We start from the raw sequence: 18,741 nt of genomic DNA, 5'->3' as shown, positions 1-18,741 counted from the left end.
AACCCCAGGGGCTGCCACGCCAATATATATCCTTAATATAATAATCCTCTGAGGATGGATACATATTTGCGTAGCGTCCCCTGGCAGGGATTTGGTGGCCTTCGGCACTTCCAAACACCCTGACCCTCCCCCCCCCCTTCCGGGGCCCCCTACCTACGCTCCCTGCCCAGGGCCACCATGAGCCTAGAGCCGCCCCTGTTATTACACACACAAAAATGAACTCTCTAAAATGATAAATTAGTGAAAAAATCTGGGGAACTTTGTAAAAGTGCAACATTCGGGAACTTCACACAATATATGGATCTAAATACCTCTGTGCACCCCTGCGGTCACTCAGTAAAGTGCATTGGTAATGAGTCCACGAATATTATTAGGTCTCATAACCTTTGAGACCGCTTTAGCTGTCACGCCAAACTGTTCAGAGAAAAAAATTATATACTATGGATACAAATATGGGCTTTTGTGAGCCCTCCTACCACTGGTCCTTTCAAATGTCATTGACTTCTAGCTTCTGCCCACCACAGCATATAGCATGAGCGCGGGCTCTCTTCTGCCACCGGCTCTGTTCTGCCACCGGCTCTGTTCTCTGTGAGTGAGGGCATTTTGCTTGTGCACATTACTCATTCGCCTGAAAAGCAGTGCCATTGTTACAGGGGCAATCTCTGCTTGCAGTGATGAGCTCGCTCTCTTCTTTCATGAAGACCCGAACGCTAGTACTCAGACATACTGATTACATACGTGTTTCGCCAGTGTGTGCTCAGTGCTGCGGTTTTAACATTAACACAAGCAGCGCAGGCTACAGATATGAGATTCACAAGGTCAGTCCCCTGCTCGCCTGACTGTTTCTTAGGCAGCAGAGCTGTGAAAGTCCAACCAGCTCTCGGATTGTTCTATGAAGGCTCGGACATTTCCACCTTAAGCACACTATATACATACACTTTGTGGGCGGAGCCTTATGAGCTGGGCAATAAAACCGCGGTGATCTCTGGTATTCATTTGTAGAAACCGACCACAGTAACGAAGGCTTACCTAACTTTAATCTTTATCTTTTCCCTTTTAAAAAATGTATAAACCTGGTGAATGCCTAAAATATTGTCACCGTTCACTGGTGCTCAGCTCTAAGAGCATGTTCCTCGTGTATCACTTTGAATTGTCACTGTCACGACCAGCCGCAAAGTCTCTTTACACCAATTGATTGCATTAGGCCCCACTTATCAGTTTATTAAAGGTGATGCGAGGCGCCTTCTCATTTCACAACAATAAACAGACCTTCCTCCAGTTTCTTGAAGTCTAAAGGTATATTAAACGGGGTGTTCTGCAAAGCGTTCAAGAATTTGGGCAGGGAAATCATTTGGAACATGGCCGCCGTAAGTTCAAGTTCAAGTTCAGGCATTTATAAAGCGCACTACTCACCCAGAGGGTCTCAAGGCGCTAGAGGGAGGGGTTCATTGTTTATCGAATAGCCAAGTTTTCAATTCTTTTCTGAAGGAGATGTGATTCTGAGTAAGGCGGAGGTGGGTGGGGAGTGAGTTCCAGGTCTTGGCAGCCAGGAAGGAGAAGGATCTGCCGCCCATGGTGGTTTTTCGGATGCGCGGGACTGCGGCGAGGGCTTGAATGGATGATCTTAGTTGGCGGGTGGGATAGTAGAAGGACAGTCGGGAGTTGAGGCATTCTGGTCCTAGATTATAAAGGGCCTTGTGTGCGTGGGTAAGAAGGCGGAAAGTAATTCTTTTGTTGACGGGAAGCCAGTGGAGGTTTTTTAAGTGACCGGTGATGTGCTCTTGGCGCGGGATGTCTAATATGAGTCTTGCTGATGCGTTTTGGATGCGCTGGAGCTTTTTCTGCAATTTTGTTGTAATTCCGGCGTAGAGAGTGTTGCCATAGTCAAGTCGACTCGTGACCAGTGCATGGGTGACAGTCTTTCTTGTTTCGAGGGGGATCCAGCGGAAGATCTTTTTGAGAATGCGAAGGACGTTGAAGCAGGAGGACGATACGGCGTTGACTTGTCTGGACATTGAGAGAGAGGAGTCTAGAATGAAGCCAAGGTTACGTGCATGGTCAGTGGGTGTGGGCGCTGATCCCAAAGCGGAAGGCCACCAAGAGTCGTCCCACGCTGAGGGGGAGGATCCAAGGATGAGCACCTCAGTTTTGTCTGAGTTGAGTTTTAGGCGGCTCTGTTTCATCCATTCGGCTACTTCTTTCATACCTTCGTGAAGGTTGTCCTTGGCGGTGTTGGGGTCTTTGGTGAGGGAAAGTATCAGCTGGGTGTCTCCGGCGTAGGAGATGATGTTGAGGTTGTGTCGACGTGCGATGGGGGCGAGGGGACTCATGTAGACGTTGAAGAGGGTGGGACTGAGTGAGGAGCCTTGAGGTACTCCGCAGATGACTTCGGTGGGCTCTGAGTAGAAAGGGGGAAGTCGGACTCTCTGTGTTCTCCCGGCTAGGAACGAGATGATCCAGTCCAAGGCTTTTCCTTGTATGCCGATGTTGTTGAGGCGTTGTATGAGGGTGCTGTGACAGACAGTGTCGAAGGCGTCGGAGAGGTCGAGAAGAATGAGGGCCACTGTTTCACCGTTGTCCAGGAGTGCTCGGATGTCGTCGGTCGCCGCAATGAGGGCGGTCTCGGTGCTGTGTTTGGCTCGAAAGCCGTTCTGTGAGGGATCCAGGGAGTTGTTAGATTCAAGGAAGGCTGCGAGTTGGCTGTTGACGGCTTTCTCGATGACTTTGGCCGGGAAAGGGAGGAGGGAGATGGGTCGGTAGTTTTTCAGTTCTGAGGGGTCTGCTGTTGGTTTTTTCAGAAGGGCGCTGAGTTCGGCGTGTTTCCATATTTCTGGAAAGGTGGCTGAGTTGAAGGAGCAGTTGATGACATCGCGGAGTTGGGGAGCGATGATGGAGTCAGCTTTGTTGAAGATGTAGTGGGGGCAGGGGTCAGAAGGTGAGCCAGAGTGGATTGAGTTCATGAGGCGAATGGTATCTTCAATGGTGATTGGGGTCCAGGAATTGAGGTAGTTAGTTGGAGGGGTGGGATCAGAAGGGGGTGGGGTGAGTTGGTCATTGGGAGTGTTCTTGAAGCTGTTGTGGATGTCGGCAATTTTGTTGTAGAAGAAGGAGGATAGCGCATTGCAGAGGTCTTGGGAGTTAGTGATGTCGTTGGATGCTGCGGGAGGGTTGGTGAATTCTTTGACGATATTGAAGAGTTCCTTGCTGTTATGAGAGTTGTTGTCGAGACGGTCCTTAAATGCTGATTTCTTGGCGGAACGAATCAGTTGGTGGTGTTTGCGGGTGGCTGTCTTGAGGGAGGTCATGTTGTCTGAGGTTGGTTCTTTTCTCCAATTCTTCTCCAGGGTGCGGCAAGTCTTCTTGGATTTTTTAAGGTCATCATTGAACCAGGGAGCCTTTTTGCTGAATGATTTCAACTGGTGTTTTTTCAGGGGTGCTAGTTCGTCCGCACTGTGTGTAATCCATTGCCTGAGGTTTGTGGCCGCTTGGTCTGGGTCCGTTGTTAGGGTGGGAGTGTTTTGGCTGAGGGATGCGAGGAGTTGGTCGGTGGTGATTTTGTTCCAATTTCTTCGGGGAATGGGTTGTGGACGGTTGTGGGTCAGGGTTGTTTTGTAGCTGAAGTGAACACAGCTGTGATCCGTCCAGTGGAGAGCTGTAGTGTGATCGAAGGAGATGTGCTTGCTGGAGGTGAAGATAGGGTCGAGCGTGTGTCCGGCTGTGTGAGTGGGGGTGTCGACAAGTTGTTTGAGTCCGAGATTGGACATGTTGTCCAGGAGGGTGGTGGTGTTGTTGTCGAGAATGTTGTCAAGGTGGTAGTTGAGGTCTCCTAGAAGAATGTAGTTCTCGGAGGCGAGGGCGTGCGGGCTGACGAAGTCAGTGATGTCGTCGCTGAATTGAGATCGGGTGCCTGGGGGCCTGTAGATGAGGGTTCCTCTGAGGGTGGTCCTGGGGTCGGTGTGGATCTGAAAGTGGAGGTGTTCGGCGGTTGCAAGATTGTCGTCAGAGCTGGTTGTAATTTTGATGGTGTTTCTATGGACGATGGCGATGCCTCCTCCAGTTTTTTTAATGGTGCGGTCTTTTCGAATGATCTTGTAAGTGTCCGGTATGGCTATGGCGATGTCGGGGGCAGAAGATGCATTCATCCATGTTTCAGTAAGGAAGGCGATGTCAGGTGACGCAGTGTCGATTAGGTCTCAGAGTTCGGTTGCATGTCTGTGGACCGAGCGGGTGTTCAGTAGGATGCATTTCAAGTTGTTGGGTTCGGAGCTGTGTGTGGAGGAAGTGTGTTTGGTGAGGGTCCTGATGCAGTTGAACTTACAGGAGAGGCAGGAGAATGGGCCGTGGGTACGTCCTGGGGTAGCTTCGCAGCAAAGTGGGGTGCGTCCGGCGTTGAGGGCGAGGAGAGTAGCGGCATCATAAGTTACTCTGGGGGGTTGGGAGCGGCATAGAGCAGGGGGACGGGCGCTGGGCGCGGTCCAGGCGCGGACGGGTGCAGACGGGCTTACCGTACTCATCAGAGTGTGTGTCAGGGCCCTCCAGTGTTTGACGTCATCTCTAAGCTGATCTTGCAGGGCGCACAAGTTATGGGCAATGTAAATGCCACTGTATCGGAAACCCTGCATAGAAACCTGTAATGGTTAGTTCATCTGCATTCTCAGCACTTCCCTCGTCAATGGATATAGATGTGATTTGCCCCAATTTATTGTGTACTCGGAATACTTCCAAAACATGGAGGACTCTGGGGATAGGTAATGCGGTCTGCGCCACATAAAGCAACAGATTATCAGCATATAGTGATAGTCTTTCATCCCATGTACTCTCCCATCCAAGACCATGCTTGTGTTTCTATCTGACCCATGCTGCCAGGGGTTCCAATTCCAGCACAAATATCAAGGGTGAAAGCGAACATCAATGTCTGATCCCCTTTCTAATTTAAATGGGCCTGACAGAGTTTCATTCTCTCGTACCCTGGGCCACCGTTGTCTTACATGGGAGCTCCACCCACTTCCCTAAGTGGTGCACAAAGCCCATCCTCTGTAGGACTCCGAATATAAACTTTCCCTTCAGGGTGCCACAAGCGCTTTTGGCATCTAAGGATATCTCCATGGCCGGCTCCTGTACATTCTGTGTATATCCCGAACAGCTGTATAATCTGCGCAAGTAAAGCCGCGTGCCTCTATGATGCATACACCGTGACCAGCCATCTTTGAACGGCCTTCCATATTCTTTACTGTTAAAAAAGTATGTTCGAGGCATATGAGCTGCAGATTGAACACTATGCATAGATGGCCACCTAGTGTTGGGCCCGGATGTTTGCAGTTTGTTTTTGTTGTAGAAAGTCTTTGGAAGTCACGGGATAGGTGACTCCTCCTTTGGGTGATACTGCGCATGGGCATCGTCTCCATCCCCAGATTGTTTTTTTCCGCCACCGGGCTCGGATGTGGTTCCAGCGCTCCGTGTTGGAACCGATTACCGTCGACCCCCAATCCTCATCGGCTTCAAGAAACTACTCTAGAAAGCGTTTTCTTGTTGACACTACTCTTCGAGACCAAGAACGTCCATTCCGGTCGTCGACTACGGCCTTCGGGCCCAACCAGGCCTCGACTCCAGCTAATGGAAAGGACGCCATTTAAAAGGTGTCCTCAATGTGGGTCGAAGTTTCCTCACACAGACCTCCACGAGGTCTGTAACCTCTGCCTCTCTCCGGAGCACGAGGCCAAGGACTGTTCAGCCTGTGCCTCCTTCCGCTCCAAAAAGACTATTCGGGACCGGAGAGCCAGACGAACAATGGCTCAAAGATCTTCAGCTTCGATTCCAGACGACGTTTTCCAGGAAGGCGTCGACGTCCCAGAAGAACACGACGTCGACAGCAATTCGGAGGAAGAGGATCCTGATGTCGAGGACGTAACTCCAGCGCAGCGGGGTCGTAAGTAAGACCGTCGACGCCAGCCCTCCCTCGATACACACAAAAAAGGCTACGGTCACCCCCGGGCTCGGGTGCACACCGAGACTACTTCTGTGGCCCCACCTTCGAGCTCGGCCAAGAAGTCAATAAGGCCTTCGGGCGACTCGGGCTCAAGTCGACCCCCACTCGGTGCCGGCACACACTCACCGGCACCGAAAAAACCACCTGGTACCGCTCCGAAGCCATCGGCGCCGAAGCACTCAGTCCCCTCGGCACCCAAACCAACTTCGGAGCTGACAAAAGCTTCCGGCACCACGAAAGCGCCGAAGCACGCACCAGAGTCGAAAAAAGTATCGACCCGAAAAAACACCCGGAACCGAAAAAGACTTCGGAACCGAAAAAGACCCCGGCTTCGCCCATTAAAGATCAAAAGTCGAAAGAAGCCGCTGCGGCGCCGAAACAACCTTCCACGCCGAAAGGTCACACTCCCGGAAAGAGACTTGTTTGCTCTGGACCCAAAGCAAAAGACTCTCATAAAGAATCCCAAAGCTGGTCGATTGACATTATCAAAGAAACGACCATCAGAGGCCCCAGTACCGGCACCAAAGAAGAAAAAAAACATTGCTACCTCACCTATGCATGTACCTTCCCCGCCTCCTGCACCCAATCCCCCACCCCCATATTTCACCACCTCTCTCCCCTACACCATCTAGCACACATGATGAAAATGGGGACGACATATCAGATACAGGGGCTGATCCACAGGAGCCATATTATCCTCCAGCCTCACCAGACCCATGGGAAGACTATACTACACCAGATGTCCCAAATGTACCACAAGATTACATATACCCCTCTAGGCCCTCACCACCAGAAGACACAATGGGGTTCAACCAATTACTGATTAGAGCAGCACAATACCATGTGGTAGACATGCACTCCAATGCAATAGAGGAGGACTTCCTGCTAGGCACATTTGACACCGCACAAAGGTCTTCAGCAATTTTGCCTATGCTCAAAGGCGTGGTTAAACATGCCTCTCAGGTCTTTAAAGACCCAGTCAGGACACGGGTTATAAACAACAAGGGTGGAGAAAAAGTATAAAGCTGCGCCATCTGACCCAGCATATATAAAGGGACCAGTTCCCCATGACTCTCTAGTCGTATCTAACGCACGTAAGAGAGCTAACTCTCAAACATCAGGAGAAGCTCCCCCACCAGACAAGGAATCTAAACTCCTTGATGCGTCGGGGAAAAGAACGGCCTTACAAGCGGCAAACATGTGGCGCATTGCTAACACGCAAGCCTTACTAGCACGCTATGATAGGGCACATTATGATGAGCTCGAGGAAATAATGCAACATCTTCCTGATACATTTAAAGATAGAGCTAGTGAGCTAATTCAAGAGGGAAAATTTATCACTAACACATCTATCCGCTGCGCGCTAGACGCAGCAGACACAGCCTCCAGAGCTGTCAACACTAGCGTCCTGCTACGCAGGCATGCTTGGCTACGTATATCTGGATTCAAGCCAGAGGTCCAAACTGCTATACTCAATCAACCATTCAATGAGCAACACTTATTTGGACCAGAGGTTGATGTCTCCCTCGAAAAAATGAAAAAAGACACAGACACGGCAAAATCTATGGGAGCTCTGCAGTCGCAGGCTCCCAGACGTTCATTTCGTCGCTCCACATATAGAGGTGCAAACAGTGGATATTCATCCGATACACCTTCCACAACATACAAAAGCCCCACTCAGTCTACCTACAGTAAGGGCTCCCAAAGGGGAGGTTACAGCGGTAACAATAACAAAGGCAGAGGCAAGAATAACAACACCCGATCTGCCTCCACCCCTACCCAATGACTCCCCTCCCCTTCCCCCGCGCCATTCCACTCCTGTCGGGGGAAGGATACAGCAATACCTGTCAGCCTGGAAAGACATCACATCAGACAGGTGGGTGCTTCAAATAATTGTCAGGTTACTGTCTAGAACTAACATCTACCCCCCAAACATACCACCCCATCAGCGCCCAATGTCACAAGATCATTTAACGCTGCTCAAACAAGAAGTACTTTCTCTCCTGCAGAAAAATGCAATAGAGATAGTTCCAAAACATCAAAGGAACAAAGGAGTATATTCTCTGTACTTCTTAATTCCAAAGAAGGACGGATCTCTGAGACCTATTCTAGACCTCAGACCTCTAAACGCTTACATACAATCAGATCATTTCCATATGGTCACACTTCAGCAAGTCCTTCCACTCCTGTTGCAGAACGACTTTCTTGTCACACTAGATCTCAAAGACGCCTACTTCCACATTCCAATTCACTAGGCGCACAGAAAGTATCTAAGATTTGTGCTAGAAGGACAGCACTACCAATTCAAGGTACTCCCATTCGGAGTAACAACAGCGCCAAGAGTGTTCACCAAATGTCTAGCAGTAGTAGCAGCACACTTAAGAAGATAGCACATCCACGTCTTCCCATATCTAGACGACTGGCTCATAAAAGCACAATCGTACAACCAGTGTGTACAGCACACTCACAATACAATGCTGTTACTCCACAACTTAGACTTCACAGTAAATTACACCAAGTCACATCTGCTACCATCGCACACACAACAGTACCTAGGAGCCACAATCAATACTCAACTAGCAGGAGCTTATCCCTCTCCAGCAAGGATAACAAGTGTGCAAACGCTCCTAACAAAATTCAAATCACAAGACTCGCTTCCAGCTCAAGTGTTTATGCAACTCATAGGGATGATGGCATCTTGCATATTCATAGTACCTCACGCAAGACTGCAAATGCGTCCACTTCAAGAATATCTAGCACGCCAATGGAACCAGGCTCAAGGTCAGTTAATATACCTAGTGTTGGTAGACAGTCTGACTCATCGCTCTCTGCAATGGTGGAACACAAAAAACATGTCAAAAGGCCGACTATTCCTAGAGCCAGTTCCACAAATCATACTAACAGCAGACTCATCGCTCTCCAGCAGGGGAGCCCACCTACTGCATTACACCACGCAGGGAAGGTGGACACCAATGCAAAAACTACTCCACATCAACCATCTGGAGTTATTAGCTGTGTTCCTAGCTCTAAAAGCATTCCAAACACAAGTGGCAAACAAGACTGTCTTAGTCCGCACAGACAATATGACAGCCATGTATTACGTAAACAAACAGGGAGGGACACACTCTCTGCAGCTCTCTCTACTAGCTCAGCAGATCTGGAGGTGGGCCATACCTCAGAACATCTTCTTAATAGCCCAGCACGTCCCAGGGGTTCAAAACACCATGGCAGATCTGCTAAGTCGGCAAACTCAGCAGATGCACCAGTGGGAACTTCATCCACAAGTTCTTCACCCGTTCTTTCAAATGTGGGGACAACCACAGATAGACCTCTTCGCCACCCACGACAACGCAAAATGCCCACACTTCGCCGCCAGATACCCACAGCCATTGGCCAAAGGCAATGCGATATGGATGAACTGGTCCGGACTATTTGCGTACGCTTTTCCTCCTCTACCAATGATTCCTTTACTAGTACGCAACATGCAACAACACTCGCTGACGCTTATACTAGTAGCCCCAACGTGGGCCAGACAAGCGTGGTACACCACACTGCTACAGCTATCTGTGGTACCACATCAAAAATTAAACCTATCTCCACATCTTTTAACTCAAAACCATGGAGAGATCAGACACCCGGACCCAGCTCAGCTCAACCTTGCGGTCTGGCTCCTGAAGTCATAGAGTTTGGTTTTCTTAAACTCCCTCAAGAATGCATGAATGTTATCAAGGAAGCAAGGCGTCCCACCACTAGAGCATGCTACGCTGCTAAGTGGAAACGTTTTTTAATATACTGTCAAAACAACAATATAAATCCCATAGATGTATCCATCCAATACATTATAGGCTATTTACTGCACCTTCAAACGTGTAATTTAGCCTACATATCTATCAGGTTGCACCTAGCTGCCATTGCAGCTTACTTACAAAATAGTCAGCATCTGTCTCTTTTTAGAGTGCCAGCCATTAAAGCTTTTATGGAGGGTCTCAAAAGAATAATACCTCCAAGGCTACCACCTTCACCTGTGTGGAACTTAAACATAGTGCTTACACGTCTCATAGGACCTCCATTTGAACCTTTACATAAATGCGAATTGCAATTTCTCACATGGAAAGTGGCTTTCCTAGTAGCCATTACTTTGTTAAGAAGAGTTAGTGAAATGCAAGCATTTACCATTCAAGAACCTTTTCTGCAAATGCACCACAATAAAGTTGTTCTTCGTACAAACCCTAAATTCCTGCCAAAGGTAGTTTCTCCTTTCCATCTAAACCAGTCTGTGGAACTGCCAGTTTTCTTCTCGCAGCCACAAACAGTAGCAGAGAGAGCTCTGCACACCTTAGATGTCAAAAGAGCATTACTATATTACATAGAGAGAACACAAAGCTTTAGGAAAACAAAACAGCTTTTTGTATCCTTTTCACCACCGCATAAAGGCAACCCAATATAAAAATCTGGTATTGCCAGGTGATAGGTTAAATGTATCCAAATATGTTACCCTAAAGCTAAGCGTACACTAACAATTCCTTCAAAAGCCCATTCTACAAGGAAAATAGGGGCTTCCATGGCATTCTTAGGGAACATTCCTTTGGAAGACATCTGCAAAGCAGCTACATGGTCTACACTGCACACATACACAAAACACTATTGTGTAGATGTGCAAACAAAGCAACAACCACTGTAGGCCAGGCTGAACTTAAAACACTATTTCAAACAACTGCAACAGATACGGGTGGTCGCCGCTAGTGTGGGTACTGCTATACAATCTATGCATAGTGTGCAATCTGCAGCTCATATGCCTCGAACGGAAAATGCTACTTACCAGTATGCATCTGTTCTTGGCATGTAGAGCTGCAGAGTTGCACACGCCCACCCGCCTCCCCGGCTACCTTTTTCTGCTCCAGTATTATTCTCATTAGATACAAACACACATGGTCATCACTATCTCTTAGCTCCATCACTTCCTTAATGGCGAAAAACAATCCGGGAATAGAGCCGATGCCCATGCGCAGTATCACCCAAAGTAGGAGTCACCTATCCCGTGACTTCCAAAGACTTTCTACAACAAAAACAAACTGCAAACATCCGGGCCTATACACTAGGTGGCCATCTACGCATAGTGTGCAACTCTGCAGCTCTACATGCCAAGAACAGATGCATACTGGTAAGTAGCATTTTCCTTTTAAAGGCACTGAATGCTGGCTTCTTAGGTCTGTGCATACATGTGCCTGCAAGGGCATCTTGGAACGGTTTCTGTTATACTTTGACAAAAAGTTTTTTAAGATAGCCACCTGTGCATGTACATGCACTCGTCAGCAGACATCTTGGAATTCCAAGATAACCGCCCTTGCACGTGCATGCATGAGTACACACAGACTCCAAAATGGGTTTTGTTGTAGATTGTTAGTTTACCATTCACAGTTTGCTGAGGTGTAACTTTTTTGTAATGGTCAACTGACAATATAGCATAGCCCAGGAAACGAGCATTGACCAAAATCTCTGGGGCCAAAGCCAGACCTTTTGGCATTGACAATCCTTGTTAGTACTGGGAGCTATGCTTATCATTTTTAGTTCAAAATAGTTCAGCACAAAAAAACTTTTTAACAGTAATGCTTCAAGTAATATGTCAGCCTACACAAACGTCAAATAAAACTCAGTGACTGCAATGAGTATAGTTCATCGATCCTTTGTACAAACTGACGTGCTTAATATAAAATATAAGGACCCACAAGGTCGAGCGACACAAGGGATTTCAACATACTACAGATGCTATAAAATATTCCTATCAAGTCTCGATTGGAAAGACTTGGAAGAAAGCCCTGAAGAAGTCCATGAGGCTGAAAAGTGTTGGCTACTGTTTTTAAGGAGACTTTAGAAGAAGATATGAACAAAGAACTTGTTTCGAACTATACTCATTACAGTCTCTGAATTTGATATAACGTGTGTGCAGACTGACATAATACTTGAGGCATTACTGTTAAAAAATGTATTTGTGCTGAACTACTTTGAGCTAAATATGATACGTATTGTTGATGATTGGTGTTGAACAATTTGTATTGAAAGTTGTTCAAGGAGCTTTTTTTATTTGGAAGTTGAAGGGGGTGAATGTTCCAGTTCTGAGCACCAAGCAAAAGCCAGCTCAAATGTTCCCACTGAAGTGGTAGGTGCGGTAATATATTGCCTCAGCCTCCATTCTTGTATAAATTTGTTTGTAATGGGATTGTGGAGTTTTGGAACAGCGGAAGAAAGTAGTACTATTTAGAATTACTAACACGTATTGTGTAATTAAATGAATTAGCTGCATGCTTAGTTGGGATATCTAGTAAACATAAAGGAATTTCACATGGGTCAAAGATTTAAAGCCTGTGCCTTTAGTTTCGTGTGTTTGATTTACACCAAAAAACGATGCAATCTTGTTGTTTTGTTCTTTGTTTTGCAGGTATGGCTGGTTTAAAGCTACTTGGGATAGCTTGCCTCTGTGGACACTTGACACTGTTATTCAGAGTTCTCAGGGTGTGTGGTTTCCATTTGTGTCCTTGATACTCTTTTTCTTTGGGATAAGCATTGCCTACTGGTGTGGAATATTGTTTAATTTTTCTCTACGATGTCTCTCCTACTTGTGGATAGCTCTGAAAAGGTAACTAGAAAATTCTATATCCCTTGTTTAAAAATGCTTGCTTGGAATTATTATTTTATTTTTTTAAGTTTACAGTTTATTGTAACAGTTAACTATGACAACATCTATAAATTCTTAAGGCTGACACATTTCTGACAGTGATAGTTTTATTCACTATTTAATAGGTATTCTATGTTTAAGTCAAAGTCACAGAAACTTATTGAGCGCACAAATCACCGTAAAGTCTCATGGCGCTTGTGTGACTCCAGAAGGAGAATGGTCAAAGACTGAACCTTGTTAATTTTGGTCGAATAGCCATGTTTTTAATTCCTTCCGGAAGCGCTTATGTTCAGTTATGGAGATAAGATGGGACGGAAGCTTGTTCTAGAGGTAGGGGGCAAGAGAGGAGAAAGAATGTCCTCCACTTCGTACGGTTCGGACACGGAATGGGGTAAGGAGAGATTTAGAGATGGATCTTAACAGTCTACCTGGCTGGTACCTGCTGAGCTTTTTCATTAGGTAACTGGGTCCAGTGCCATGCATGGTCTTGTGAGTGAGGCATAAGATCTTGAAATGGCCTCTTTTTTTTACCGGAAGCCAGTGAAGGGATCTGAGGCTGGGGGCTGAAGAGGACCTAGGTGGAAGGTTCAGAATGAGTCTGGCGGCAGTGTTCTGCAGGATCTGCAGCTTGGAAAAAAGATCTTCATTTAGGTAGGCCAATAAAGCATTCCCATAGTCCATAAGGCTTACAATTAGACCCTGTACCAAATGTTTCCTGGATTCGATAGGTAAGCAAAAGAAGATTTTACGCAGGATCCCATAGCAGGTGCCTAATACAAGATTCACATGGTTTTTCATGGATAGTTTATTGTCAATAGTTATTCAGAGATTACGCACTGCTTGCTTAGGGTTTGGGCAGACGCCCAGTTCCTGCGGCCAGCACTCCTCAGACCAATGCTCATCAGCCCTGCCAAACAAAATGATCTTGGTTTTGCTGCCATTGAGTTGCAATTTGGCTATAGCCCATTCATTGGTTAATATGGATCATGCAGTTCTTTAACCGGGTCATTGTGTCTGCAAGGTCCGGATCAAACGTGATCAACAGCTGAGTGTCATCAGCATATGACACAGCCTCAAAGCCATAGGACCTGATTACCCTGGCCAACGGTGTTACATAGAGGTTGAAAAGCATAGGGCTCATGATGGATCCCTGTGGAACTCCTATGCTTACTGGCCTGCTATGTGCGGCCAGAGTATCTATGTGTACGGTGATGAGATTAGATAGATAGTTTTTGAACCAGTCCAAGGCCTTCCCCCTGACTCCCACCTCCCAGAGCTGCTGTTCTAAAATGCTATGGGAGATGGTGTCAAAAGCGGCCAACAGGTCTAAAAGGACTGGCATAGCTGATTCTCTTTTATCCAGGGCCAGCCCGATATTATCGATCATCTCTATCACTGCCGTTTCGGTACTATGTGCCGACTGGAAGCATGTTTGTGATGGATCCAGGAGTTCATGGTTTTCCAGGTGGGCGGTAAGTTGTTTATTTACCAAGGAATTAAACGCCTTACCGAAATAAGGCAGTAGCGAGATTGGTCGATGGTTTCCTGGTGCCCTGGGATCAGAGTTTGGCTTTTTCAAAATGGCCTTAACTTGAGCTGCTTTCCATCTTGTTGGGACTGTGGCTTGATCTAATGACATGTTAAGGATCTCGATCAGATTGGGTATTAACAGGGGAGCTATTTCCCTGAAGAAACAGGGTGGAATAGGATCTGCTGGACAGCTTGATTTGATTTTAACTGTGGCTGCTAATACTTCTTCACGGGTCAATGCTTTAAATTCCATCAAAAAAGGCATGGTGGAATGGCTATTTTCATCTGGATGAATATCAGAGATTATGGGATTGTTTTAAGGAAAATATCTGTATATATCTTTTACCTTTTCATCAAAGAAGGAAGATACTGTGTCAACCCAATCTTGCGTAGGTGGGAGGACTCGCTGGTCGCTACGGCGATGGTAAATTCCTTCAATATTTTATAGAGCTCTTTGTTGGACCTTGCGGCATTATTAATTCTATCTGTAAGATATATTTTTTTGGCCTGTTTGATCTTACATAGATAGATGCGATGGATCTGTTTATATCTTATCTGGTCTTCAATCATTTTCATTTTCCTCCAATGACGCTCAGCTATCTTACTGGAGAGTTTGACAATTTTTAGTTCTGGCGTGAACCATGGTGATGCTTTGGCTTTGACCCTAACATTTGACAGGGGTGCCACTGTGTTCAAAGACAGAATACTTGCATCTTCAAAAGCTGTTGCTTCCTGGTCTACATTTCCTAAGTGAGATCTGGTTTCAAAATTAAAATCGGCTGAAAAAGCTTCGAAGGTGACTTTACGCCACGGTCTGATCAAGGTGGAGGAATTGTTCTGGCAATTACTTGGGACATCAATGGGGATGAAATTTTTTTGCAGATGATGGTCTGACCAGAGTACGGGTAGAAGTTGTTCCACTGTGAGTTTGGTTGAGTTAGTAAATAGCAGATCCAAGGTGTGTCCGGCCAGATGAGTAAGGCCTGCCACCATCTGGACCAGCCCCAGTGTTTCCAGTGACGTTATTAATTAGTTGGTGTCTAGATCCAATGACAGCTCAGCATGATAATTAAAATCTCCTATGAGAATACAATTATTTGCGGCGACTACATGTGGTGCGATTAATTCCTGTAAGTGATTTACAAAGTTGGTTTTGTGGCCTGGGGGTCTGTAAACCAGAGCCCCGCTCCATGTTTCAGATGATTGAGTTGAGATTTTAAAAATGAGTATTTCCGCTGTACCCGTACTCCAGGAGTCTAACACAGTAATATCTAATTTTTCCTTGCAAACAACTCCTATCCCTCCCCCTCTACCAATAACTCTAATCTGGTTAGATGGTATTGGGGTGGGAGTGCTGTAACTACATCGGGGGATGCCTGGTCAAGTAGCCAGGTTTCTGTAATGAAACAGATGTCAGGGCTTTCCATGTCTAGAAGATTTCAGAATTCCAGTGCATGCTTGGGGATCGACCGGGCATTAAGATACAGCCCACATAGCTGTTAGGGGGTGTTGTAGGTATCGTTTATTTTAGCTTTATGAGAAGTGGGTGCCGTTCCGGAATCGTTATTGGTTAACTGAGTATCTGATGTAGGGCAAACATGAAACACCTCTGTGCGTGATAATGCTTTTGGATTAAAAGCGTTACAATGAACGGTTAGTGATTTTAACTCTGCGCTGGAATATACCAATAAGCCTATGTTGGCTGACTAAACAACGAAAACTGTCTACCTCACTAGAAATGGGCAGAGATCCTGGCGGCTACCGGTGGTCAGGCTGGGACGGGCGCAGACGGGCTTTACTTTAGAGCACCGCCGGCGCCCCGCTGCGCATCCGCGCCCCTTCCTGCATTAAATAGGCAGAAGGGGAGGGCGCGATGCTGCTAGACCGCTGACCTGACCGGAAGGGTGAAATGTCACAACCGGAAGTGAGCACAAGGTGCGCGGGTCCCTCCGCTCAAACGGCACAAGCTGCGGCGGACCGGGGACCAGGCAACACTGACACGGACCTATGTCTGTTGTCAACTTAATCAAGTCAAATGGCGTCAGGGTAAAAACTGTGCCGAGATACAAGAGGCAAGTGTAGTGCAAGTAAGCAGAGATTAAAAGTTTAAAACAACTGATACACAATTACTTGAATGTAATAATGCGGAGTTGGCTTGGGTCCAGGTATCGGCCGTTTAACCTGGAGTTTAGCACACTTTAAGGTAAATGCAATGCTTAATTTGAGCCTGTGGTTTCTGTTGCTCGGCCCCGGCCCTTAATTGTCGACTGTGGCACTTGTTACAGTCCACCACATGTTGGCGCTGTTTGCCTAATCTCTAAATGAGCACAACAGTTGTTTAATAACCTAATATACGTAAAAACTTAGTAATACCTGCCAGCCAGCCATTCTTAAAGTTCTGGGTGGCCTACAAGAGTCTGAATTGACAAACGTGAGGGAGTGTGACGGTCAGTAGTTGAGCAGGTCATGTCAATGGCAGTGCTGGCAGGAACATTGGCTGTTAAACAATGCCCATTTTTTAGACACACGTCTACAACGTTTAATAGCACAAACATCCTTTCAAAGATCTATAGAAATAGCATGATTATGATTTCCTCTTTAAAAATATCAATTTTAACAAGAAGATGCTTTTGCTAATTTTTCTGTAGACAGAATAGAACGAAAGGCCTTTTAATAGCACTAACTCTTGCTTTTTATTCCCGCAGACCCACAAAACTTCAGGAAGACAACAGAATAATTACGCTTCAAAGACTTGGTGTTTCCATATTCTTAGCTTTTATTTGTTTGACAACTTGTGGGGCATTTGCACTGCTCATCGTTAGTCTTCAGTACATGATTAAGGTAATGACACATTTAGAAAAGTAAATCGCACTGGCATGTAAGCTATTGTTTTATGAACAAAAAATATTAGCCATGCTCCCACAACACTCTTGGGACAAATAATCCCTCCATGTTCAGAAGCAAAATCCAGACATACTGGGCCTGATTGATAAATGTTGGTATATGAGTAACTATGACTTAACCTTGTAATACTCCTGACTTGACTTTCAGTTTCAGTACTTCTCACTTACACCTGGAGTTCAGAAGTACTACGAGAGTAAGTCACCATAGTAAAATATTTGAAATCTGGCCTACTGATTCTAATCCAAAAGCACATTAAGTTAGTACTCCTCCAGCCCATATCTTGCTATACTATACTATTGGCTAATACTTAAAACACCTGAGGTGGGACATTCTGCAAATTTTAATTAGGAGCGTATTCCTGAAAGGCAATCTTTGTGTGTTGGTATAAAAATGGCATGGCTTAGATATACTTGTTATGGAGGATTTTCAGACTGAGCATAGAGGTGGCGGGGTGATCTGAATGCTACCTTTGAACCACTCAATTTGCTGGACCCGGATTTATTGACAGATCAATACAAACAATGGAGAATTCTGCCTGATGATCTCCCCCCTGTAAGGTGGTCCCCGAGGGCTGCCCTGATAGTTGCCCTCACCCTAACATTTGATTTAAGAGCCACAAATGGGCGGACTGTTCCCGACACATAAAATAATCTATCTTCAACAGGCCCAGTTATACCAGCCATATTGATTATTTTTTAATTAGCCCGAAGAGCTTGGCATATCTTCAGGACATGGCAGTTTTCATAAGGGTGGATAGCGACCGCAGTGCCCTTTGCTTGACTCTGCTAGGCTCCCTTGCTAACACCCCAATAGCCCAGGGTTGTCCCCTAACAGGAAGTGTTGAACTTTCCAATAACGGCAAGGCCATCAAATGGGGATGGGTCGAGAGGCATCCTGAACTTGTGGAGGCAGTGAACTCTGTGGCCACAGAGCATGCATAGGTACTGAATAATCTTGACCCAAATGAGAGAGGGCTACTTTTGACCAAAGCCCATGAGTATTTCTTTAATAACATAAGAGAATTGGTGGCCCAAAACATAAAATGCTCACACGTGAGACAGAAAGAATCATTCTGGTGTACTAAGGCATGTAGGGCAGCCAAAATTCAGCTATTGCAAACAATTAAGACTAGGGACAGGTCCGAGCTTGTGGGGCAAGATATAAGAAAGAAGAAAGAGCCAAGAGGGACTGGGAAGAGTTTCTCTGGGAAAAGCAGTCCTTTGGTCTGTCCTCCAAGGATAATATAACATTTTGGGCAGAATTTGCTTTGCGTTCCAATAGTGGCCAGAGATCTGAGGAATGGATTTCCCAGTTTAGCAATTTATATTTCTGTCTGGACGATCAGGGGTGGGTTGACATGGAGCCCCAGCTGGTGGCAAAACTCAAGGACCATGAAAACCAAGAGGTTACCCATGGGGAAGACAGAAGAAGCTAACTCCATGCCACTAAGGAAGACACCCGGTCCTGACCATATCTAAAATGAGTGCTACAGACTTAACATGGATGCCTGGGCTCTTTTGTGAAACATCTCTCGAATGCCCTTTTGAAAGGCATCTGGTCCTTCACCAACCACCTCCTGATGGTTGGTGAAAAATGATTCCGGTTTACAAGAAAGACCACCACAGTGTCCCTAGCAACTACAGACCGA

The 18,741-nt window shown here is 46.2% G+C and overlaps 1 protein-coding gene and 1 pseudogene across 1 annotated transcript in view; both read left to right on the top strand.

Annotated features, from left to right (window-relative positions):
• PGAP1 (post-GPI attachment to proteins inositol deacylase 1) overlaps positions 1-18,741 on the top strand; it is an 896,430-nt gene that overhangs the window by 748,394 nt on the left and 129,295 nt on the right. The window contains exons 22-23 of the mRNA XM_078680427.1: positions 12,423-12,620; positions 16,895-17,030. Of these exons, the coding sequence (XP_078536553.1) occupies positions 12,423-12,620; positions 16,895-17,030 (334 nt within the window). The remainder of the gene's footprint in view (positions 1-12,422; positions 12,621-16,894; positions 17,031-18,741) is intronic.
• LOC144825289 (uncharacterized) lies at positions 6,545-7,772 on the top strand (annotated as a pseudogene).

The sequence above is a fragment of the Lissotriton helveticus genome, chromosome 3_1, assembly GCF_964261635.1.
Source record: "Lissotriton helveticus chromosome 3_1, aLisHel1.1, whole genome shotgun sequence".
In the NCBI taxonomy this organism is placed as follows: Eukaryota; Metazoa; Chordata; class Amphibia; order Caudata; family Salamandridae; genus Lissotriton; species Lissotriton helveticus.
Note: the sequence above shows the minus strand (reverse complement) of the source record. Positions and strands in the feature narration are given on the sequence as shown.